At 43.0% G+C, this 25,287-nt stretch overlaps 2 protein-coding genes across 2 annotated transcripts in view; one reads left to right on the forward strand and one right to left on the reverse strand.

Annotated features, from left to right (window-relative positions):
• ABCG5 (ATP binding cassette subfamily G member 5) overlaps positions 1 to 25,287 on the forward strand; it is a 180,715-nt gene that overhangs the window by 148,738 nt on the left and 6,690 nt on the right. Inside the window, exons 2-10 of the mRNA XM_083433064.1 lie at positions 13,042 to 13,832; positions 14,293 to 14,414; positions 17,150 to 17,286; positions 17,451 to 17,549; positions 19,141 to 19,273; positions 22,728 to 22,867; positions 23,397 to 23,526; positions 24,488 to 24,704; positions 24,815 to 25,020. Of these exons, the coding sequence (XP_083289190.1) occupies positions 13,726 to 13,832; positions 14,293 to 14,414; positions 17,150 to 17,286; positions 17,451 to 17,549; positions 19,141 to 19,273; positions 22,728 to 22,867; positions 23,397 to 23,526; positions 24,488 to 24,704; positions 24,815 to 25,020 (1,291 nt within the window). The 5' untranslated portion in view covers positions 13,042 to 13,725. The remainder of the gene's footprint in view (positions 1 to 13,041; positions 13,833 to 14,292; positions 14,415 to 17,149; positions 17,287 to 17,450; positions 17,550 to 19,140; positions 19,274 to 22,727; positions 22,868 to 23,396; positions 23,527 to 24,487; positions 24,705 to 24,814; positions 25,021 to 25,287) is intronic.
• Positions 1 to 25,287, reverse strand: part of LOC310674210 (ATP-binding cassette sub-family G member 8-like) — a 56,976-nt gene that overhangs the window by 4,133 nt on the left and 27,556 nt on the right. Inside the window, exons 13-19 of the mRNA XM_083433257.1 lie at positions 9,387 to 9,497; positions 6,722 to 6,878; positions 6,083 to 6,321; positions 4,510 to 4,642; positions 2,566 to 2,835; positions 638 to 800; positions 435 to 530 (exon numbers count right to left, since the gene is read on the reverse strand). Of these exons, the coding sequence (XP_083289383.1) occupies positions 435 to 530; positions 638 to 800; positions 2,566 to 2,835; positions 4,510 to 4,642; positions 6,083 to 6,321; positions 6,722 to 6,878; positions 9,387 to 9,497 (1,169 nt within the window). The remainder of the gene's footprint in view (positions 1 to 434; positions 531 to 637; positions 801 to 2,565; positions 2,836 to 4,509; positions 4,643 to 6,082; positions 6,322 to 6,721; positions 6,879 to 9,386; positions 9,498 to 25,287) is intronic.

Below are 25,287 nucleotides of genomic sequence, written 5' to 3' on the forward strand. Positions count from 1 at the left end.
AACAATGCCATCAATCTTAGAGGAAGTGTACATTAACCATGTTAGATGGTCATGGCTGATACAGATGTAGTCCAGGAATTAAATAGGCATACCAACTAGAAAGGGCCTTCTCTGCAGTGGCTCCCTGTCTATGGAATGCTCTCCCCAGGGAAGTTCGCCTGGTGCCTTCATTATACACCTTTAGGCGCCAGGCAAAAGTGTTCCTTTTTAACCAGGCCTTTGGTTGATCTTATTTGACATCCAACACCCTTTTAGAATGTGGCTTTTTTTGGGTTATTGCTTTTGGTTTGATTTTATATGTTGTGGTCTTGTTGCGAACTGCCCTGAGACCTCCGGGTATAGGGCAGTGTATAAGTTAAATTAATAATAATAATAATAATAATAATAATAATGCAGTCTGATATTTGCAATCTTACCAGGGCTTGAAACATTACCTTAGCAAAACAGTGAACTGCTGTAACCATCCAGGCAACTGATCGGCCGAATGAGAGTTCACAGTAATTTTCTCCTCCAAAATGAACGTAGTAGAGCTGTCAAAAATGGACAGAAACGGGAGATGGGTTTATTCTGAAACCAATTTTTTTATATACTGCCTTGTTATACTGCCATCAAAGCTCTTTATGGCTCTTGTTTTTACCTCTGTGCAGAAACAGTGACCATGTTGTCTCTTGGTTTGCTTTTCCATAAGCGGTCATCCACGTTTTTAATGTTTTCATGAAACATGGCAGCAAGTGAGTGAGCCCTTTGCCTGCTTTCCATCTCCTTTTCTTCACTCTGCCTCTCGATGCTGATCAAATCAACTGTAAGACAGGATCCTGAGTAAGATCATATAACCCACACATGCTGTTCGGCGTTTTCAGCTTCGTATCTGAATTTACGGTTATCTTTTCAGAGGTAATTGAATCCTATCGCCCAATTCTGTTTAACTTCCCTGCCTGTCAATTTAGGATTGCACTTCATGCGTCTAATGAAGTGCCCACAGATAACGGCATCCCTGATAGGTGACCATCCAGAAACACTAAGATCCTGCTGGATCAAGCCAGTGGTCCATCAAATCCCGTTCTCACAGTTGCCACCCAGATGTCTATGGGAAGCCTGCAAATGGGACCTGAGCTCAAGAGCTTTCTCTGCTCCTGTGATTTCCAACACCTGGTGTTTGGAAGCTTACTCCCTTCTGCTGTGGAGACTGATGCAAATAATTCATCCAGCTTCTCTACATTCTCCTTGTCCTCCCTTAGCATACATTCGACTGCCTTGTCATCCAAGGGTCTAACAGCCTCCCCAGCTGCTCTCCTGCTACTAATAATGTATTTAAAGAACTTATTGTTTGTCTTTTATTAAACTCTGACAAAGGAGAGGCTGCCAGCTTCTCTTGCAGTCTGTTCCACCCTTGAAGAGGCCATCATGAAATTTTTGGTAATGTTTAACCCAGTGGTAGCCAATGTAGTTCATTAGCAGATGCTATAGACCAGTGTTTCCCAACCTTGGGCCTCCAGCTGTTTTCGAACTACAATTCCCATCATCCCTGACCACTGGTCTTGCTAGCTGAGGATTATGGGAGTTGTAGTCCAAAAACAGCTGGAGGCCCAAGGTTGGGAAATGCTGCTATAGACTACAGCTCCCATCAGCCTCAGCCAATATATGACAAGTAGGGATGATGGGGATTGTAATCCACAACTTCTTCAAGGCACTATGTGGTCTACTAGTAGTTTACTCTAATCCTTCTTTAACATGTGGTGTTTGTTTTCTCTATAACTAAACAAGCAGATTATTGGGGCCAAAGCACCACTGTTAACCCTTCTCTAAAACAGGCATAAGCATACTCCGGCCCTCCAGATGTTTGGGACTACAATTCCCACCATCTGGTGCTGTTAGCTAGGAATGATGGGAATTGTAGTCCCAAACATCTGGAGGGCTGGAGTTTGCCTAGGCCTGCTCTAAGAGAGTGGTTGTTGCATTGCATAACTCCTTTTCTTTTAACCAACTTGTTCTTCTGTCTCTATCTGTCTCTGTCTTCCAAACTGGTCTGGTGTAAAACTTCAGGGGGTCCTTTGTATGATGCCAGCTATGAGCCTCCACCTTCCCAGCCCCACCCCCCAACCAGGGCAGGCCAAATCCTGCTTGTTGTGGCACAGGGGAACTATAAGGTCTACCTGGATTATAGATATTGGAAAACAAGTTGTAGAGGTGGGGTTTTTTGGTGGGGGAGGGTAACTTAAAATGGCAGATGAACACAGTAGATGAGAACTGAGCTGGGCTCCCATTCAAATGGTACAGCCAGCTGCCACTGAAAAGCATCTTGCTTTGGGACAGTGATGGGCCTTTCTAAACTTCTGGGCTCCTTGGCCAGTACCCGATCTGGCCTATTGCTGGCACTAGGGCTCCCGCCAAATCAAACCTTGGTGTTGTTTTTCTGCCTTTCCCACTGCCACTTCCAAAGGTAGAGGGGAGAGTTTTCTAGTCATTAGCTCGTAATCAGACAACATAATCTGATCATCGCTGGCTATCTGCAAACCTTCAGTTTAAACAAATCATAACTCTCCCAGAAGCACTTATTATACCAACCGTAGAAATCTGCAGGATTGCTATATGTTGGACAAGGATATCCCATTTGTGTGAAGTATTGGACCATGTCTTGGGCGGCACCAGAGTAGACTGTGAGTCCAGATGTCATCAAGAGAACCAAATCAAAAAGCTGGAAGATATCCGATCTTGGCTGGTGAACTGACAGAAGAACTAATCTATTTCCTCTTGCTAGCCTAGACAGCAGTATTACTAGGTTGTGGGCAGTAAAGCTGTCCAGCCCAGCTGTGGGATCATTGAGTATCAAGATTCCTGCCAAAGAGGAAGGGAAGTTAATTGCAGTGAGTTCTGTATGTATCTGATTAGGTTGGTAGCTTTCACCTTCATCCTAAATATGTTCTTACATAGCTTGGTGGCCTATTTCAGCAGTTTATCCAGGCAGATTATCTTTCAGAGACAAATTAATGAGGAATGAATTAATGTGTTAATGAGGCAAAACAGAAGTTTTGTCAACTGTTTGCCCTCCTGAGGTTGCTGGACGACAATTCCCATCATCCCTGATCATTGGCCATCCTGGCTGGAGCTGATGGGAGCCAATGGGAGTTGTAGTCCAACAACATCTGGAAAGCAAAAGATTATGCCTGAAATGTATACAACACACACAATATTTAGGCATTCATAGGGATGCAGGCAGCACTGTGGTCTAAACCACAGAGCCTAGGCCTTGCCAATCAGAAGGTCAGCAGTTCGAATCCCCGTGACGGGGTGAGCTCCCGTTGCTCGGTCCCTGCTCCTGCCAACATGGCAGTTCGAAAGCATGTCAAAGTGCAAGTAGATAAATAAGGCATCACTCCAGCGGGAAAGTAAACGGCGTTTCCGTGCACTGCTCCGGTGTCGGTGTTCTGTTGTGCCAGAAGTGGTTTAGTCATGCTGGCCACATGACCCAGAAGCTGTACACCGGCTCCCTCAGTCAGTAAAGCGAGATGAGCGCCGCAATCCCAGAGTCGTCCGCAACTGGACCTAACGGTCAGGGATCCCTTTACCCTTTAGAACCATAGAATAGTAGAGTTGGAAGGGATCCTATGTAGTCCAACGCCCTGCAATGCAAGAATCTTTTGCCCAACGTGGGTCTCAAACCCACAACCCTGAGATCAAGAGTCTCATGCTCTACTGACATGAGATTACAGCCCAGAGAGGGGGCAGAATGGGGGTCCTGCTTGCTGTCATCACATCCTCACTTGCCCCACCCCTCTTGTGTTGGGACAAAGGTTTGAAGAGGGAAGCTTGCTCTCTTCTGCGCAAACATAATTTAAACCTAAGAAAATGGTCATGTCTGTAAAGCATCTTTTTCTTGCGCTGCTATGCACCCGGATCCCACATTCAGCCAGGGCATCGGCGCATACCTCCTAGGCCAACTGGCGGAGGAAGAGGAATCGGGGGGAGCGCACTGCTCCCAGCAGTGAGATCCTAATGGGGTGCCATTGCTGCCGTCCCCCCAGGCGGCGTGCCACACCCCTGGGACGCGCACCAGCCCCACCCCCACCTGCTCTCTGCCCCCCAGTGCTGGAGCATGAAGCTCCACCACTGCCTAGACCCTCACCCCACTGGAAATTAAACACACACACTCATTTCAGTTGCCTGGATAAAACACTGGCAAACAGGTATTTCTGGCCACCAACAACTTTGTGATGTGCCCATCTGAAAATCAAGGACCATTTGTAGAGCTACTCATATTTCCCTTGCCCCTGCAGGTATCTGAAAATGCAGAGTAACAAAGACACGGTAAAATGTACTTCACCATGTGGCCAGATGCTACAGACAACCAGTTCCTTATGTGAGTCATACACTTGAAAGTTAAAAGAGAACATTGTGGGGCAGGTAGCCACCCATATTCACCCATGGCTATGTCAGCACCCTCCTTTATTCAGCACCCAAACCACAGCCCTGGGAAGGAAGCACAGCAGTGATGCTTTTGGATGTTCTTACCAGGATTCCATAACAGTTGGACCCCAATGCTCACTCGTCTTCTCTCCCCACCAGAAACACCACGGATGTATTCGTTCCCTACAATTGTGTTCGCACATTGCCGCAATCTCAGTTCTGCTATAACGTCTTCTACCTGAAGAATGAATGAGAGGACAGTGTTCATAGCAGTACTGTGGAATGCCATTTGCAAATAAACATCATAGAACAGGCACCCTCAAACTTGGCCCTCCAGATGTCTTGGGACTACAACTCCCACCATCCCTAGCTAACAGGGTCAGGGACAATGGGAATTGTAGTCCCAAAACATCTGGAGGGCCGAGTTTGGGGATGCCTGTTATAGAAGGATCTTGGCTATGGAAAGGGCATTGCTGTACATAGTGCTATTTTTCTAGGAAAAGTGGTGCTGGAACTCACTATGAATGCCTCCCTGTTCTTTTATAATGGTAACAGTGCCCACCTGAGAGGTGCCGGAACTGAGTTCCAGCTGAAAAAAAGCCCTGGCTGTAGAATACAATGCTATACTCAGGAGTGGCTTGCCAAGGAAGGGTACGGTGGTTGACGCAGTGCAAATGCACCGTGATAACTAAATCCAGCATTCCTACCAGTGTGTTTGCACTGCGCTGACCTTTTCACTGCCTTGCCTCTCCCTCCCAGTAAGCAAGAACGACCCACCTCCTGGGAAGCTAGCATAGTAGCTAGCTACCACCTAGCGAGCTGCTTCTGGCTTATATAAAGTTCTGTGCAGAAACACTGCTTTAATTTTGGAAAGATGCCTCCTGAATATTATCTCCATTATGTCCTGCTTACAGAGTTCTCAGAAGGATCTGCTTGACCACTCTGGGAAACAGGAAGCTGAACTAGACGGGCCTTTAGTCCAGCAGGGCTTTCCTTCTGCTTGCAATTTGGGGCTGTATTGGACTGATTAGTTGCACTAGCACAAGGGTGCAATGGAATTTCCTCCCTGCTCTCCTGTATGTGTCCTGCAGAGTCCCCAAATCTTCTGGGGAAGGTTGGAGGAAACTCCAGAACAGATTGGGAGGCACAGAAGAAGAATGCTACGTTGCACGAGGAGAAATCCTTGCACTAACAGAGTGTTCACCTTGGCACTACGTTGTATGTTGCCCTTTGTTTCCAGGTAATTGAGAAGCAATGACTCTGCGGCGCCGAAGGACTGTAGTGTGGAAGCAACCTTGGAGTTTTTGCCTCAGGCACCAACATTGCCAGGGCTGATCCTGCCCTCTACCCCACACAGTCAGTAGCCATTTGCATTTTAAAGAATCGACTTTTCTATCAAGGCATTTCTTTTCCCATCTATGCCTCTCCAGAGTTAGACAAGCACTTGGCATGACAATGTGCCAATTCATATTTTTCCATCAAAGAGCACAAAACAAAGTAAAATTGCAAGCCATCCACAAAAAGGAGATATTAGGTAAAACATGCTCTATCACTGATTGAAGAAAAGAAGATGAATAATCACATTCAGATTAGCTTTTCTTTATCCAAACAACTCATACAGCCACTTAGCTAATGTTATTAAATACATTCTTGACAACTTAATTTTCATTCTAATTACCCTTTTTTCTCTTTGTGAATCTGAAAACATCTTGGGGAGACGCAATTTTGCAATGAACAATAGTGTTTCTCTGACTGTCAGGTTGGGTAGCAGTCTGTCGTCTCGCCGTACGTGGGCAATGCATTTCTTTGCCAGCTGGCGAGTGCAGGGTTTTCCATTTATCAAGATTTCACCTGACGTAATTTTGCCTCCGTGGTCCCTGCAGGTAATCACGTCAAACAAAGACGTCTTTCCGCAAGCTGCAAATATAACAGGTCCAGATGTTAAGTAGCTACGGGAGAACAGTTGCTTCAGGTTCTTCACCCCAAAGCATATATGAATCTAGGGGACTTACTAGATGTAACCAGACAGCCATGTGGATTTCATCCACATTTTCTGATCTGTTAAAATCTAAATTATTTGTACAGAAAGTAGTTAGACTGGCAGCAGCTCAATCTTACTTTGACAGTGGTAATGGTAATGGGAAGTGTTCTCCACTAAACTTGAAGACCCCAGGCTAGCTTAAAGGGCTGTCTGTCCTCCACCTGAGGTAGCTGCCTCATTCTGCTCGATAGTAGGGCCACCCTTGTTTTATTGTCTTTGAAAATATAGCAAACAAACGCTGAGACTGAGCAGATTAAAAAGGGATTTAATTCTTACCAGAGCTCTCTATGAGAGCCAGCATCCGCCCACTTTTGACTTTAAAACTCATATTTTGTATAGCTGCCACATGGGAATCGGAGTCTGGGCCGCACTTCCAAGGAATTTTCAGCTCCGCTAGTTTCTCATACCAGGGAATCTGTGAGGCCATATTAACCTATGAAAGATGAATGGTGTTTTTGTTAAGTAGAAATGCCTGATGTTTGATGATGATGATTTGTCAATTGCTCTAGAAGGCTTTATCAGCTGAAAAGTAGAGTAAGAATGCTTCAAATAAAATAAGGGGGGATTCGCTGTAATTTCTGACAAGTCTAGAGCTGTGGAGGTCTACTGGACAGTATTTTAATCCACCAATATCTAAATTCAAATCCCAACTCAGTGCTTTTCCAGGTGAAATGTCAGGTGTGATGTTCAGGACCACAGAAATATCCATCATGCTAAATGTTTAACCTTAATTTTATTGAAAAGCAAGGATGCACTCTTATCTAGCTGTAAGTTCTATTGAATGCAATAAGACTTACTTCCGATGCTCAAGATTGCAGTGTAAGTCCCTAGCTCTTTGCGGAGATATAATACAATTGTTACTAAGAAATAAGCCTGCTTCTACCTTCCAGCATGTTTGCAAGAGCACTGGCAGATATTAATCCCTGCCTTTTGAAAAACACAATCCATTCATTTAGTAGTGTAATGTGTTTCAGCTTAGGCTAAAAGGGTTTTTTAAGGTCCTTTCCAGTCCTGTAGTTTTATGGTCTCAAGATTGGATTCTGCAGAAACAGAGACTGCTAAAAACATCAGGCCAGTTTCTTTCTCCAGTAAGCTGCCTAGACAGATCTGTTGAGTATCTGCTTTGCAATGTAGAGTAATGAGTAATGAACATAACCAATACCAATATGTTAAAAGATATATAATCAATACCAATTTGTTAAAAGACATAGGAGAAATGCATTCAAGCACATTTAAAAGTCTTTAGGTTGTGTTGAACTAAATTCTACTCTTAGCAGATCCATTGAAGTTAATGGGCCTATGTTTTAACATTACTAGAGCTACTGTAAGCCTGAATATCTTTGACTGCAAATTTACTGGGGAATAAGTTCTGTTTAATTTAATTCAATGGAGATTACTTCTGAGTAGACACATATTGACTGTTTAATAATAATAATAATAATAATAATAATAATAATAATAATAATAATTTATTTATACCCTGCCCATCTGGCTGGGCTTCCCCAGCCACTCTGGGCGGCTTCCCAAAAAATATTAAAATGCTATAATACATCAAACATTAAAAGCTTCCCTAAACAGGGCTGCCTTCAGATGTTTTCTGAAAGTCTGGTAGTTGTTGTTCTCTTTGACAACTTTGTTAAGAGGTCTAAGAGAAATACACTGAGTACATATCACGGACCATACCTGGTTATGAAGAAATCTGGCAATTTCAGTTTCTTTCCATTTCTTCTTTTTCCAGTCTTAAATTTGGTTTGCCCTATTCTTGCATACATTTAAAAAATGTAAATTATAAAAGCCTTCATGAAAATTTGTATGAATTTTCATGCACATTTCTCCACACACACATAGTGCTATGCAATTTTGCTTAGTATAGGGATTTTTGTAAGCAGTTTCCCTGTAATAAATATATTCCTAGATGCATTCAATTTTGAATGTGTTCGCTTCTACTAAATTATGCATTATTATTTTGTAACATATTCTTTGGCTGGAGAACTGCATTACAAAATTCAGAGAAATGTGTATTTCGAAGGAGATCCATAGTTTGGTCTGCATATTTATTTGGGAAGTGCAGGCTTGGTAAAGGTAAAAGTAAAGGGACCCCTGACCGACTCTGGGGTTGCGGCGCTCATCTCGCTTTATTGGCCAAGGGAGCTGGCGTACAGCCGCTTCTGGTGAATCACAGAAGCGCACGGAAACGCCGTTTACCTTCCCGCCGGAGCGGTACCTATTTATCTACTTGCACTTTGACGTGCTTTCGAACTGCTAGGCTGGCAGGAGCAGGGACTGAGCAACGGGAGCTCACCCCGTCACGGGGATTCGAACCGCTGACATTCTGATCGGCAAGTTCTAGGCTCTGTGGTTTAACCCACAGCGCCACCCATGTCCCATGCAGGCTTGGTAGTTTTGCATTAAAATTAAAACCCTACCCTTGACATTTTAATCTCCCATTAACCCAGCACTCCCTTCCTATCGAAGTAGAACCATTTATAGCCTGAAATAGGGATGGGGGGGAAATCATTTCAGTCCACATTTAAAGGTGAAGTCATCAAATCCACACTTTTTGAAACAATACGAGAACTGAAAAACAGCTATCCTTCAAAATTCACACTTAACTGAATTGTGTGTTTTAGTTCTCCAACAGTATTTACCAAATGCATACATTAGGGGGAAAGTGTGCATAAAAATGAAATATATTAATGAAGATTACATTAACAAATGCATTATATTAGGGAAATTGCTTGCAAAGATGTGTGCATTTGTCAAAACTGTGTACAAAAAAGGTGTTTATAGTGGGAATTCAAACCAAAATGCTAATGAACTTTCATTAGGATTTTTAAAAATCGTAAATTGCTTTTTAAAAATTTCGGCTCGAATATTTTAAGCAGATGATTACCAAGCATTCTACCTTACTCTATGAATTTAAATAAATTCCCCACTTTACCTGGTAGTTGAGGTCTCTGACCTCTAGAACATTTGATTTGCCACTGTATGTGAAATAGAGGCTGTTATCATCTTCCGAGCAAAAAATTCTGTCTTGAAATCTCTTATTTACCTGTATAGAAATCATAACCAAGATGTTATTTGCATAAAGCTTCCAATTATTTTAAAAACAAAGAAGGGAAGGACAGTAAGTGTACATTCGTCAGCTAAAGCCGTGTCTTGTGTAACAAACCAAGATGTTAGAGCAGCTACATCAGGGTTTGGGGATTTTGATCCATTTGGGGATATGATCCACAAATTAATGGTTGTCTCTGGCTCTTTAATATGTACCCATGGTGTGTTCAGGGATACATTTGCTTTCCACTCTTTAACAATAAATTCCCAATGTGCCTTAAGAAACTGCACAGCTATGGTTGTGCCATTTAAATCATGAATGGCATAGCATGAAACTGGCAATCCCAGTTGAGATATTTTCCAGTCTGCTCGTGTATTGGAATTGTTCTTTACTGTTATATTGCTGGTTGTTTGCTGTGTTTGGCTCCTTTGGAAGGAACTGTAGGATAGAAATATAATAAACAAATTAAAACAATAACATATCCTACAGGTCATTCACCACTGTTCTATTCACTAATTCAATTTTTAATCTTTCAATTCAAGTATGACGTTCTTACGACATTGTATTTCTGAATTTTATTCCATTTATGAGTCAGATTTTTGTTTTAAAAGCTAAAACCACTTCTACTCTCCCACCCCTCCAAGTTCAGGTAGGCAGCCGTGTTGGTCTGACGCAGTCGAAATAAATAAAAAAATCAACAAATTGTCCAGTAGCACATTAGAGACCAACTAAGTTTGTTCTGGGTATAAGCTTTTGTGTGCATGCACACTTCTTCCCCTCCAAGTGCCAGCCTTAAATTCCACTCACTTTCTCTGTCTCCTCTTCCCCCAGGGCAGGTTCCCGTTGAAAGTTTTCCATCCTTTCGTTCTCCACAGCAGTAACTTTTGCTCACCTCCTTTTCAACCGATTGTGTGTTTTCTCCTCTCACTCCAACATCTCCTGCTCACTCCAAGAAGGTGACCCAGAGTAACCTAAAACACCTGGACCACACCCACTTCTGAAATACTGTGCTTACTACTGTGCTATAGTAAGGGTAAAGGTCCATCAGATAATAATTATGGTTTGCCTAGCACCTGCTACAGAAACATATTTTTTTATTATACATTGAAAAACTACAGAGGTTTCTCCTTTCAGCTAAGCACCTGTTGGGAACTAGGGATCGGATGACCTGCAAAGGAAGGCCCCACCCTTTATGTTCCTAATTTGTGATTTAAAAACATGACTGGAGGCATCTATTGCAGAAATCCTGAAATTCATAAATTTGGCAGCTTGCAAGGTACATTATGTTCCCAATAAAAGTGTTACTTTACCTCCTTGGCAAAGCTCCCAGGAGCTGGTGGGGGAGAGACTGCGCCTGTGCAATTGTTGTTGAATTATACGGCACCAGTTGGAAAATGCCAGGACACTCAGGTTTCATGAGCCAGTGTGGTGTAGTGGTTAGGAGCGGTGGACTCGTAATCTGGTGAACCGGGTTTGCTTCCCCGCTCCTCCACATGCAGCTGCTGGGTGACCTTGGGCCAGTCACACTTCTCTGAAGTCTCTCAGCCCCACTCACCTCACAGAGTGTTTGTTGTGGGGCAGGAAGGGAAAGGAGAATATTAGCCACTTTAAGACTCCTTAGGGTACTGATAAAGCAGGATATCAAATCCAAACTCTTCTTCTCTTCTTCTTGCATGATGGATGGCGAGGGAGAAGCTGCAGTGACCTGCAACACCTGTGCCATGTTTGTCCTCCTGTCTGAGAACGTGCAAAACTTCACCTACAACAAATGCAAACTGCTTGCCTTGCTGGAAGAGAAGGTACGGCAATGTGAGGCCTCTCTACCACTTTGTGGCAACATGAGGAAATTCTCACTAGACCAGAGTGGATTGTCCTGGAACAGAGATGCTGGTAGAGTGCCCCTAGGGAGGGAGGAAGATCACCCAATGCAGGAGATGAACACCTGAGGAATGTTACACAAAAAAGCAGGACTGTCAGGAGCCATGCTGTGTCTCTGGAGCTGCAAAATCAATTCCATGCCCTCACCTCGGACACCAACCCTTGGTCAGAAGAACAAGAACAGCAGATGCGGACCTCAGAACACACCAAGATGGCAGTGGAAGGCACAGTGCACAGAACAATTCCTGCCACTCCCCAGGAAAGGAAGAGATGTCTAGTGGTGGCAGGTGTCTCACTTCAGAGACAGCAGTGTATGAAGGAATGTCTCATGCTTTCAGTTGTCTCTATACTGATGCACAGAGTATGGGAAAAAGAAAGAACAATTTGGGTGCTTAATAAAGGATGATCAATATGGCCTAACAGGCATTACTAAAACCAGGTGAGATGAGACTTATGAATGTAATGTAGAAATTGAGGGGTATAACCTGTTCAAAAGGAACAGACCAAACAGAAAGGGAGGAGGAGTAGCATTATATGTAAAGGATGTGTACATTTGTGAAGCGATCCATGACTTGGAGCATAGAAGGCAGATTGAGAGTATATGGGTATACATTGTAGGAGAGGGGAAATAACCTTCTTGCTATAGACTTCTAAGCCAGACTGAGAACTTGGATGATGCTCTCATACAGCAGATTACCAAACATTCAAGAAGGAGAGAGATAGGAGATTTCAACTACCCTGATATGTGTTGGACTTAAACTCTGCCAAGAATGTAAGGCCCAACAAATTCCTCCATTGCCTTGCTGACAAATTCATTTCCCAGGAGGTAGAAGAAGCAAGAAGTGGCTCATTACTCTTGGACCTGGTCTTCACCAAAAGGGAAGAACTGATCAACACAGTGAAAGCACAGAGAACCTTGGGAGGAGATGATCATATTCTCTTGGGCTTCATTATACAAAGGCAAGGGGAAATTGAGTGTAGTCAGACATTCATTCTGGACTTTAAGAAGGCTGATTGCAAAGAGCTAAAGGAACTACTGGTTGAGACGCCATGGTCAGAAATACTCAAAGGCAGTCAGAGATGGGTGGGAGTTTCTTAAATGTGAAATATTCCAACAAGAAACAAAATAGGAGGCACCAAAAGAAACTGGTATGGCTGCATAATATTACAGATGATATGAGATGTAAGAGTGGCATGTATAAGAAATGGAAGAAAGGAGAAATCACAAAGGAAAAGTATAGACACATAGCCAACAGTTTCAAGGAGAAGGCCAGGCAGGCTGAAGCGGAGAATGAGCTCAGGCTTGCAAGAGAAGTTAAAAACAATTTTTGTTTGTTTGGCTATGTGTGAAGCAAGAGGTAAAAAACAAGCAAGTATTAGGTTTCTTGAGTGGAGAAGATGGAGAAATGCTCTTGGGTGACAGAAAAAAGCGGAACTGCTCAACACTAACTTTGCCTCTGTCTTTACCCAAAAAGAAAGAAGTGCCCAACCTGGTGAAAACAGAATACAGTGGTACCTCTAGTTAAGAACTTAATTCGTTCTGGAGGTCCATTCTTAACCTGAAACTGTTCTTAACCTGAGCTACCACTTTAGCTAATGGGGCCTCCTGCTGGCATCACCACGTGATTTCTGTTCTCATCCTGAGCAAAGTTCTTAACCCGAGGAACTATTTCTGGGTTAGTGGAGTCTGTAACCTTCTGTAACCTGAAGCGTCTGTCACCCGAGGTACCACTGTAAATGATGCAAGGAGGGAGCTGCAGCCCAAGATAGGAAAAGAGGTGGTAAGGGAACACCTAGCTCCTTTAAATGAATTCACATCTCCAGGGCCTGATGAGCTGCACTCAAGGGATCTCATGGGTACAATCCCAGAGTCTCTAATCCTTGAGAATTCCTGGAGAACAGGTGAGGTCCCTGCAGACTGGAAAGAAGCACATAGAAAAGTATGCTGTGCTTAATAAGACCTGGCATTGGTTTCTCAAAAGCAAGGTGGGGGTGTAGTTCAGGGTGCCTTTATGACTGCCAAATTACTGGCTCCAAGTAAACCAGGTGCTGAACCACAGGAACACACCTTACAGGCAACACAGAATAGCCTAAAACGCACTTGTTTCTGAAATACTGTGCTATAGTAAGGGTAAAGGTTCATCAGATAATAATTATGGTTGACCTATCACCTGCTACAGAAACATACATGTTTATTATACAATGAGAAGCAACAGAGAAGGGTCACAGAAAGTTAGAAGCTGCTTGTTATGAACGTTTACAGGGAAGTTGCTTTTTAATTTGTTTTAACTGGCTTACCAGTGACGGAGAGATCATTAGGAAAATCCTCCCGGTTATTAGGGTCTGCATGACGGAGATGGCAAAGAATAACCCAGGCTCACAGGATGAAGGCAGGCAGATGACTTCGATATCGCATGACAGTCTCAGTATCCTGAATGTTTCTTACGCAGTCAGGTAAGTAAATGGCAAGACCGATTAAGAAATTTGGTTTTTGTGTATTCCAGTATGAATTTTACCTGAACTATACCTCCCAGTATAACATATAGATCAGAATGTTCCAGCACAGGTCTTGGTTCAACATTGCAGAAACCTTTTCGACATATGTCTCTCTTGAAAGCATGCGATTGAATGAATAATGATAATATTGCTTGTTGGCCGAAAGCTCCCAAAGTGATATACAGAGAAATTTAAATGCATTTCTTTTTCACCTCTTCCAACTCCACCTATTAAATCTTGGAAGAGCATTTTTCATGCAAGTTGCAAAACAAAGCATCTAGGGTTATGGAAGTTTCTGTCCACATAACATTTCATTTTTAGAATGAAAACAATATCCTTTGATCATTTTTGAAACACTACTGTATTTTACTTTTTTCCAAAGTCATTTCACATGAGTTTCTCTCCCTTTCCCTCAAAGGGAACACGTGGGACCCTGGTGGGATATTCGATCATACCGTAAGAAGTGGAACAGGCAGATTCTTAAAGATGTGTCATTTCATACGGAAAGTGGTCAGATCATGGGCATCTTGGGAAATTCTGGTGAGTAGTATATACACCTGCATTTTAACTAAACACAAATATTTCTACATTAACTACAGCAAACACTTTAAAATTTACTTAACCATCCCTCCTCCCAAGAAACTCTGGGAACTGCAGCACTGTGAGGGGAATTGGGGTCTCCTAACAACTCTCAGCACCTTTAAAAAACTACAGTTCCCAGGATTCTTTGGGAGAAGCCGTGACTGTTTAAAGCGGCATGATGCTGCTTTAAATGTATAGTGCATACTGTCCTGAGCTCCTTGGAGGAGGGGCACGATAAAAATGCACTAGGCACATTCATATGACGACAACTTATGTAAGGGACTGAACTCAGTGTCCAGCTCCTTGAATGCTACCTTTAAGGTCGCTAATCCTCAGTCTGGTCTAGTCAATTTTAAATACAAACAGGGTATCACATACCAGTGGCACAGTTGCACTTTTGGGGTTGGGACCATTCATCTTGTAAGTTTGCAAATTCTCTATGTTAATGGAGGGAGAACCTACCCAAATCCATAAATTTAGTTAGATCATGTAATATATTTTAGGATATATAATTTGCTATTGTTTTCAGAGATTTCCCTTGAAACTTTCCACTGACTTGCACAGCTGTCTTCCCCTCCCTCTGGCTTCTCCAGCCACTCACTCATCTGTAACAACAACAACAACAACAGCAGCAGCATCTATCTATCTATCATCTATCTATCTATCTATCTATCTATCTATATCTATCTATCTATCTATATCTATCTATCTATCTATCTATCTATCTATCTATCTATCTATCTATCTATCTATCATCTATCATCTATCTATCTATCTATCATCTATCATCTATCTATCTATCTATCTATCTATCTATCTATCTATCTATCTATATCTATCTATCTATCTATCTATCATCTATTATCTATCTATCTATCTATCATCTATCTATATCTATCATCTATCTATCTATCATCTATCTATCTATCTATCTATCTATCTATCATCTATCTATCATCTATCTATCATCTATCTATCTATCTATATCTATCTATCATCTATCTATATCTATATCTATCTATCATCTATCTATCATCTATCTATCTATCTATCTATCTATCTATCTATCTATCTATCTATCTATCATCTATCTATCTATCTATCTATCATCTATCTATCTATCTATCTATCTATCTATCTATCATCTATCTATCATCTATCTATCTATCTATATCTATCTATCTATCTATCATCTATCTATCATCTATCTATCTATCTATCTATCTATCTATCTATCTATCTATCTATCTATCTATCATCTATCTAGCTATCATCTAGCTATCATCTAGCTATCATTTATAGCCTGCCCATCTGGCTGTGTTTCCGCAGCCACTCAGGGCAGCTCCCAACAGGATATTAAAAACACAATGAAGCATCAAACATTAAAAACTTCCCTAAACTGGGCTGTCTTCAGATGTCTTCTAAAAGTCAGATAGTTGTGTATTTCCTTGACATCTGATGGGAGGGTGTTCCACAGGGAGGGCGCCACTACCAAGAAGGTAGAGAATGAGATTTTGCTCTAGAAAACCTGAATGATCAGGCATTCCTAAAATACGTTTATGAAATCTCGTTAAGTACCATTGGTACTATATTTTGAGAAATTTTTCTTTAAGATCTACATAAATCAGTCTTGATGAGTGTTTAGCCCATATCCAATGGCACAAGTTGTTTCAGGATATCTGGTATACTCCTGCGCCAACTTCACTTACTACCATATTTAATAGAAGTCAGGTTAATACAAATTTAGCTGTAGCAATGCAAGTGCCTGGCTATTTTTCTACAATGGGGGTGGAAAGACTTCAGGCTTACAGGCGCTCCTTTGCTTCTTACTAGAACCCACAACCAGAAACTAGTGCTAAAGACATCATATATAGAATTAAAGAATTATGAGCACAGTTATTTGTTTTAAGTACAGTAGTACAAACTTGATTCGTTCCGGAGGTCCGTTCTTAACCTGAAACCATTCTTAACCTGAAGTGCACTTTCGCTAATGGGGCCTCCCGCTGCCACCGCCGCGCGATTTCCATTCTCATCCTGGGGCAAAGTTCTTAACCCGAGGTACTACTTCCGGTTAGCGGAGTTTGTAACCCAAAGCATTTGTAACCCGAGGTACCATTGTACTGGAACTGAACAGAGCTCATAGTCCTTCTGGGCAAAAATCTGGTTTCTGTGCTTCAGGCATATAACCTAGGGCAGGAGATGTTGTTTTGTTGCTGCTGCTGTTAGATAATTGGGAGCCATAAAGCCTTGCCCATCAATGGGAAATCACCCTGAGATCTACCACTGGACCCAGATCTACCTTCTACCCATGCTTGTGGGGAACGTCATGCCCAGGGGCTGAAAGTCATCTTCTGTGTCCCAAGGACCTACATCCTTCCCTAAATTTGGCCTTTTGCCTCTGCCCACTAGTACCCAGACCCACTCCCCCTTGCCTGGCAGCCTCGCCCTCTGATGGTTTCCTTGATGGGCCATCACAGGCCTTTGTCTCCTGCTAATGGTCTATCCAGCTAGATCTGCCGAGCTGGCTTTGGCTTGTTAGCATAACTAAATCCAGGGGCATTCCATGTTTGGCAAAGTTTAATCAAACCTTGATTAATTCAAACTTTTACTAGATCAAGGAATGATGGACTAGTCTGCCCTCCCCCTCCCCCATTCATAACAATACTTATACTGAATTTTCCAATTTGCATTAGGATCGGGGAAAACAACTCTGTTGGATGCCATTGCTGGAAGGTTGAGCCATAAGACAAACTTTTCTGGGCAAGTTTATGTCAATGGACAGGAGCTGAAGCCAAAACAGTTTCAGGACTGCTTTTCCTATGTTCTCCAGGTTGGTTTGTATTTGCATTTCTATAGGAGTCTCGGTCTTTCCCAGCCTTATCTGGAATTGTTCTGCCTGAAACACAGGAACTCTACCACTGAGCTATGGCTCCATTGCCTTTCAGTTGTCATCACCACATGGCTAAATTGGCTCCATTTTCCCTTCTCTTTCAGAATGATACCTTGTTAAGCTACCTCACCATAGAAGAGTCTTTGACTTATACTGCCTTGCTAGCACTCCAGGAGCACTCCAGCAACTTTATAAAAAAGAAGGTCTGTACTGCAGTATAATGTTATGAAAAGGTAGCAGACTGATGACAAGACTGTGACCCACATAACTGATCACGTGAAACAGAGCGCACGCGCGCGCGCGCACACACACACACACACACCATTTGAATAGCAATACCCATCAACTTGGGGGGGGGGTTTCCCTCAAATATTTTATTTGGGGGACCTAAAGGACCTTTGGCCCTAGGAGTTGGCTCCTATGGCTAGGCTGTTTCAATCCTTTCCATCAAAAGGCATAGTGGAACTGCTCCCCCACTAAAAAACAACAACCCCAAACTACAGTTCACAAGATACCATAGAGTTTTAGAGATATAGAGGTCCTTGGAGGTAAACTAATTCAACTTCCAGATCAGTGCAGGATCTGTGATTCTGGATCTGCAACCATAACACTCCCGAAAGGCCATCCAGCCCCCAGTGAAGGAGGGCCTGTTGTTGGACCCAGAAACGTTACACAGTGTCAGAAGTGGAGAATGAGGAGTATGCTGCATGAACTGGCAGAGGTTTTCTGGATGAAAGGCTACAAGCAGAAAGTAAGAAGCTGTAAGGGAGAGCAATAAGGCTTATCCAACAACGGCGGTTCAAATCCCTGCGACAGAGTGAGCTCCTGTTGCTCGGTCCAACCCCCTCCCACCTAGCAGTTCAAAAGCACGTCAAAGTGCAAGTAGATAAATAGGTACCACTCTGGCAGGAAGGTAAACGGTATTTCCGTGTGCTGCTCTGGTTCACCAGAAGCAGGTTAGTCATGCTGGCCACATGACCCGAAAGCTGTCTGCGGACAAATGCCGGCTCCCTCAGCCTCTAGAGTGAGATGAGCGCTGCAACCCCAGAGTCATCCGCGAATGGACCTAAAGGTCAGGGGTACCTTTACCTTTACCTTTATTCTACCTGCAGAGAATGCACCCTGTCAGTTAACTATAGATCCTGACTAAATCAAGTCGAGTAGCACAATGAAAAGCATTGACTCAGGGACATTGGAAGACTTCCTGGGAATGATCCCCCTAACAGCAACCCTGCCAAGAAAATATCCATGCTGGTCCCAGTCTGGGTGAAAGGATTCTGCATATTCTGGTTGTGAAGAATGATTATAATAATGCTTAGCATTTGTATGGTGCTTGAGATTGTTTAAAGCAGAATGGCTTACCTGCAGACATTTAAAGCACTTAACAGACATTCTCTTGGTAATCTTTTTAGTACCTCTGAAAGATAAGTCAGTATTGTTATAGCCCCCTGTTTACAATGGTGGGGCTAAAGGAGAGAAAACATGACCTACCTGGGCCACCTAGTGAATTGCTGGAGAGATTCAAATTGGGCCTTCTTGGCTCATAACTTGCTTTAAAATTATGTCCCTGAAATCAGGACTATCTGAATGTGAATTCAAATAATAGCTTAGTGAATTAGCTACATGGAGTTGTACAATGGTATATTTTTATTTCCGGGAAGCTTATTTTGTGATCATTCTGAATTAGGACTTGCATTTTGTACAGCATATATATATAGTGCTCAAAGGATGCTTGAGCTGCTGGGTAGACAATCTGAGACCCCAGGTTCTTCCTGAATTGTCTGTATTTTGCAGGTTGATGCTGTTATGGCTGAGCTGAGTCTCAGTCATGTTGCATGCAGCGTAATTGGAAACCGCACACTTCGGGGAATTTCTGATGGCGAACGGCGCCGCGTTTCAATCGCAGCACAGCTATTACAAGATCCCAGTGAGTATGGCGCCTAGTGTTTGAGAACAAAACAAACCCTCTGTCCTTTTCGATTAACTGTCACTTGGTACATCCATCTACCTCCCATGTCTCCCCAACCTTTTCCCCCCAATAGAACTTTTCATCTGTCACCGGGGCGCAATCTAACAAGGGTAGTTAACAAAGAGCGCAATGTGTCATCCCCTACTTGGCTGATGGGATTTGTGATTTAGAAATCCCCAGGTGAGGTGAATTTGTTACAACAACCCAATCCCTCTAAATAGCATGGGAAGCCTGCCTTAGTGGATATAAGAAGCTGTTTTATGGCTCAGTGACAGAGTTGAATTTAGGGGAGTCTGACTGGTGCTGGGCAGTGAGCTGACTGGGTGCCACAAATTACAAACAAGAGGTGGGAGGCATCAGATTTAGGCATCACAAGGGGTACCACTGAAATTTTAAAGCCCAAAGTCCGCCACTGTCGGTGATCCTGTCGATAGCCCTTCAGAGTCTCAGGCTGGGTTTTAGCTCAACTACCAGAGATCTTTTAACCAAATAGTGTTTAGTACAAGCTCCCCATGCTCTAACATGGCTAATTCCCACATTGTACTGCTAATTAATGATCATATGGATATTCTGGATGGGTACCTTCCCAAAGCAGGGTTGCTGATGGATATACGGTACTTGTGTGTTACGGCCCTCGAGGTGAAGCAAATGAGATCAGGATAGGGTGGGTGGGTGTTCTGATTTACAAAGGACTGTCCTGTATAGGAAGGGCAGTCTGTCCTCTATCCGGAGAGGGGGTGTTGTAGCCATTCCTGGTTTAAAGTCAAAGAATGGAAAGGGGGAAAGAGCAGGAGCGGCCTTGAAGTCGACGGTCTCAACATCTAGCACTTGGAAGGCAAACTGAACAGGGACAGGTCGCTTGATCACTATGGTGAGATAGAATCAGACATTGGAGTTGGAAGGGACCCTGTGGGTCATCTAGTCCAACCCCCTGCATTGCAGGAATGTGCAGCTGGGGATTGAACCTGCAATCTTGGTGTTATCGTTATTATGGTTCCACTATGATTATTATAGCATTTGTTTTTAAGTTTTATATCTATACAAATGGAGCTGGATAGCTGGTTAGAGTAGTGTTTCCTGACCTTTTTCTGACCATGGCTCTCTCCCAGTCTTGTTTCCTTTCTGTTCCCCCCATGGGCGTAGCCAAGGGGGGCAGCTGCCCCCAATAAGTAATAAATCAATATAAATCAATGCAAATCTGAGGTTCTGCCCCCCCCCTTTCAAAAATCCTGGCTATGCCCATGCCCCCAACCCCTATTTAAATGTTTTGTTTGTAAACAGAACATGTTTTATTTATATTTTTTATAATTTATACAAAATAAAATGATAGGAACACAATGAAATATTGTTGAAGCAGAAAAACATAGAATCACAGACACATAAAGCTGGAAGGGACCTCAAAGGTCATCTTTCTAGTGCAACCCCCTGCAATGTAGGAAACTCAGCTAAAGCATCTATGACAGATGGCCATCCAATCTCTGGTTAGAAACCTACATCTTCCATGTACGGTGGTACCTTGGGTTACAGACGCTTCAGGTTACAGAGTCCGCTAACCCGGAAGTAGTACCTCGGGTTAAGAACTCTACTTCAGGATGAGAACAGAAATTGTGCGGCGGTGGCGCTGTGGCAGCAGGAGGCCCCATTAGCTAAAGTGGTACCTCAGGTTAAGAACAGTTTCAGGTTAAGAACAGACCTCCAGAACGAATTGAGTTCTGAATCCTTGGTACCACTGTATTATAAAAAGTAAACAACACTTATTTGATCCCAGTTATTTGACCCAGAGGGGGAAACCTACAGATACAGTCAAAAAGACACACAGGGAGTTCTGTATATAGGGGATAATTTTGAAAGGCAAGTGGTCCTCACTGACCTGGTGCAAAAAGATCTGAAGGAGCCCTGGCTTCCTAGATAAAAGACTATAGCCCCACACACCCTTACCTGGGAGTAAGGCCCACTGAACTCAGTGCGGCTTTCCTCTGAGTAGACACTTAGTTATTTACTAGATGCAAGTCAGCAGCACCAGACAACACTGCTCAGCTAGGCGCTGGGGTGGATTTCACCCCACACCTTGCAGAGCCGGCCTGACGCTACCGATGGGCCCTGCGCCCCTCAGCAACATCCGAAGGCTCTGATCCGCTGGGCGCTGGGTTGGATTGCACCCTGCGCCTTGCAGAGTCAGGCCCAGGCTGCCACCGGGCCCAGCACTGGCGGTAGCAAGAAGCAGCTCTGGCTCTCTCAGCCCTACCCATTACCACCCCACCACCGCACTTACCTGACCTGGGGGTTCTGGATTGCGGGCTCTGATGGTCAAAACGGGAGCCTCAGCAATCGCTGTCTTCTGCTGGAAACAAACCAGGATTGCTCCAGGAAAATGCAAGTGGCAAAAAAGGAGTGCTAGGCCCTGGTGGTCCACCCCCTTACCCACTTGTGATTGGCCAAGTGGATATCCAGCCAGTCAGGACTGAAAAAGAAAGATATTTTCCCCTTCACTTCTCACTTTCCTTTGTGGCCACCTAGCCTCATGCTGTGCCCCCCCCCCCTTTATGCAATTTTCACCTGTGGCCCCCTTGGGACATCTTGGGGCCATATGGGCTCCAGTTGGGAAACACTGGGTTAGAGCATGGTGCTGATGACGCCAATGTTGCAGGTTCAATCCTTGTATGGGACAGCTGCATATTCCTGATCCTTAGGGTCCCTTCCAAATCTATGATTCTGTTAAATGTTATATCTATATATGTCCTCTTTTTGATGGTGCGTTTCCTTTTTTTCAAAAAGAGCAAAGTGTAAGTTGGCCTAGAAATGGATTCAGATGAAAAAGTGTTGGAATAATAGGCTGTCCATAATGGCCAGTCCCAATTAGATCTCTAGCAGCCTTTTTTTTAAAAAAAACAACTTAAGTGTCTGGGGCTGTTTGCAATGGCATAACAAAGTACAGTGGTGCCCTCAAGACGAGTGCCTCGCAAGAAGGAAAACCCGCTAGACGAAAGGGTTTTCCGTTTTTCAATGCGCTTCGCAGGACGAATTTCTCTATGGGCTTGCTTCGCAAGACGAAAATGTCTTGCGATTCTTGGGATTTTTTTTCGCTCCCCACCCCCTTTTTCTAAGGCACTAAGCTGCTAATAGCCTTTTAGCAGCTAATCCGCTAATCCCTTAAACCTTTAATAGCCGCTAATAGCCACTAAACCACTAATAGCGCTAATCCGCTAATCGGGTTGCTTTACAAGACGAAAAAACCGCTAGACGAAGAGACTTGCGGAACGGATTCTTTTCGTCTTGCGAGGCACCACTGTATTGCGGTAATCTAGCCAGCAGCATTATCAGGCTAACACAGAACTGGTAACCACACTGCTGCATGTTGCTGCAGTAACACGCCGTTACGTGAGGTTTCAAGAGCTGTTTCTGTTGTTTTCAGAGGTCATCTTGCTAGATGAACCCACCACAGGTCTGGACTGCATGACGGCCAATCAGATTGTGTTGCTACTATCAAAGCTTGCTCATAACGGCAGGATAGTGATTATTACAATACACCAGCCACGATCAGAACTTTTCCAGGTAAAGAATACTTGTATTAAACCACATTTTAATCATGGATGCGCTTTGTAAAGGAACAACAACAGGTTTGGTCTCAAGCATTAAATGTTATTGCTGAACCTTCAACAGATTGCATTCACATAGGTTGGGAAAAACAGATGGTAAACAGTGGATTTCACTTTGGGAGAAACCTTTCAAATCAGTATCAACCCAGATTAAGGAGGCATCCTTAAAGCTTATTCAAAAATGGTATCTTACATTTTTGTTATCAGAACGGTAGTTCTGCTATAAGGTTCTGCAACTCTCCAACATTTTGACTTCACCCCTGAATGCGCACTCTTCCAATGTCCTGAGACAGACAGATGCCAACAATATGAGGCTATAGAGGGACTTCATTGACTCAAAGAATGCGCCACACAGATGTGTAGAGCTTTTCCTCATCACACAAATATGAAAACTGTACGCTTCCTTTGTCATTAGGTATTCTCTAGTTTTTTATATTCTTATCTTAGCAACATTTGCACATTAATGCTTGTTTGTTCCCCCCAAGGTATTTGATAAAATCTGCATCATGAGTTCTGGAGAACTAATTTTCTGTGGAGATTCATCAGACATGATCACTTTTTTTACCAACTGTGGCTACACATGCCCTGAACATTCCAGCCCTTTTGATTTTTACGGTAAGAGCTTCTCAATTAGGTTCACAAACACAGATCCTTCCAGTTCCCTGGCAAAAATATATATCTATGCAAGTATATTTTTGTTCAGTCTCATGGCGTTCAATGCAACTTACCTCCTTGAAGTCCCATTAGTTGGAAACTAACTTTATGCAAGATCGCAGGCATTCAAAGAGCAGAGTGCTATTAGTTACTGTTTTCAATTCAAAGATCTATAGTGAACAAGATAAATTGGGGGTTGGGAAAAAGCATGCAATTTGTTTTTATTCTGCTGTGTTACTAGAATGTTTTCTTTGCATAGGATTATGTCCAAAAGCACGAAGCAAATCAACCTCATATGATAGGGTTGCCATATTTAAAAAAGTGAAAATCTGGGCACAAAAGTTGTTGAGCATTTTCTTGGGGGGGGGGGGAATGTTTGCAAAATCTAAAAAACAAACAAACAAAAAACCCTGACATGGGCTGCCATATGGGCTAAATACCGGCTATGTCCACAAAATTCCAGATGTAAGACAGCCCTATCATATGGATGAATATAAGGTGTATATTAGCCGCCCTGAGCCCGGCTTTGGCTGGGGAGGGCGGGGTATAAATAAAATTTATTATTATTATTATTATTATTATTATTATTATTATTATTATTATTAAATCTGGCTTAGAGGTGTGAAAGCAAGGCGCCTTTTAAACTTGCCTGTTGTTTGTCTTCTGATGTGTTTGCTGATATTATTGTTATTGAATGAATATTTAATAACAGGAACTACTACTGCAATGATTATAATAATAGCCATCACTGCTGCCGCCACCACACAACACAAGCGCCAGCTCATCTTCCTCCCTGAGCTCAGGGCTGGTGGGGGAAATAGGGACATTCTGGGATCGCTTTCATAATTCTGGGACTCTCCCTGGAAAATTGGGACACTTGGAGGCTAGGGACTAATTCAATTTTGTCGGGTAAATTTTGCAGTGGATCTCACATCAGTAGACTGTCGAAGCAAAGAGCGGGAACTGGAGACTTACAGCAGAGTTCAAACCATCTGTTCCGCCTATAAAAATTCAGAAATCTTTCACAGATCTCTGGAGGCAATTGAAGAAGCAAAATGCAAGGTGAAAGAGCTGCCACCAATACCCTTTAAATGCAAAAAGCCCCCCAATGTGTTCATCAAACTATGGATTCTGCTCAGGTGAGAGAGCACAGCTCAGGAGCAATGAATGCAAGGCCTCCTATTTCTGGTGTCCTTCATGGCAAGAATGATCTTGGCCTGCAATTGCAGTAATTATTCTTCACTTTCAGGAGGACAACAAGGAATTTATCCAGAAATAAGATTGGAATGCTGATGCGGCTCTTCCAAAACATGTTCTTCAGTCTCTTTCTTATATTCTTCCTTCTGAGACTGTCCAGTGATGCTCTTAAAGGAGCAGTTCAGGATCGCGTAGGACTCATTTACCAGTGTGTAAGCGCTCCACCACACACAGGAATACTCAATGCTCTGTCGTTATGTAAGTTTCTCTACAGCATCAGTAATGGTTGCAGAGAGAAAGGGTGTTCTGAAACAATACATTGACTACATTATGGGTTTAGTTTGGAAACCTTTTTATGCATGTTGGAGCACAGGCAATATGTCACTGCAACATGAGGCTGGACTGCATCATTAACCCTTTGGAAATAAATAGTATTAATCGTTATCACACCTATGCCGTGCTTTAGAATTGTCAAATTCACACACATTATCTCAGCAATCTGCAGAATAGCTCTCTGAGATAAAT

The sequence above is a fragment of the Podarcis tiliguerta genome (assembly GCF_965153285.1).
Source record: "Podarcis tiliguerta genome assembly, chromosome: 3".
Lineage (NCBI taxonomy): Eukaryota > Metazoa > Chordata > Lepidosauria > Squamata > Lacertidae > Podarcis > Podarcis tiliguerta.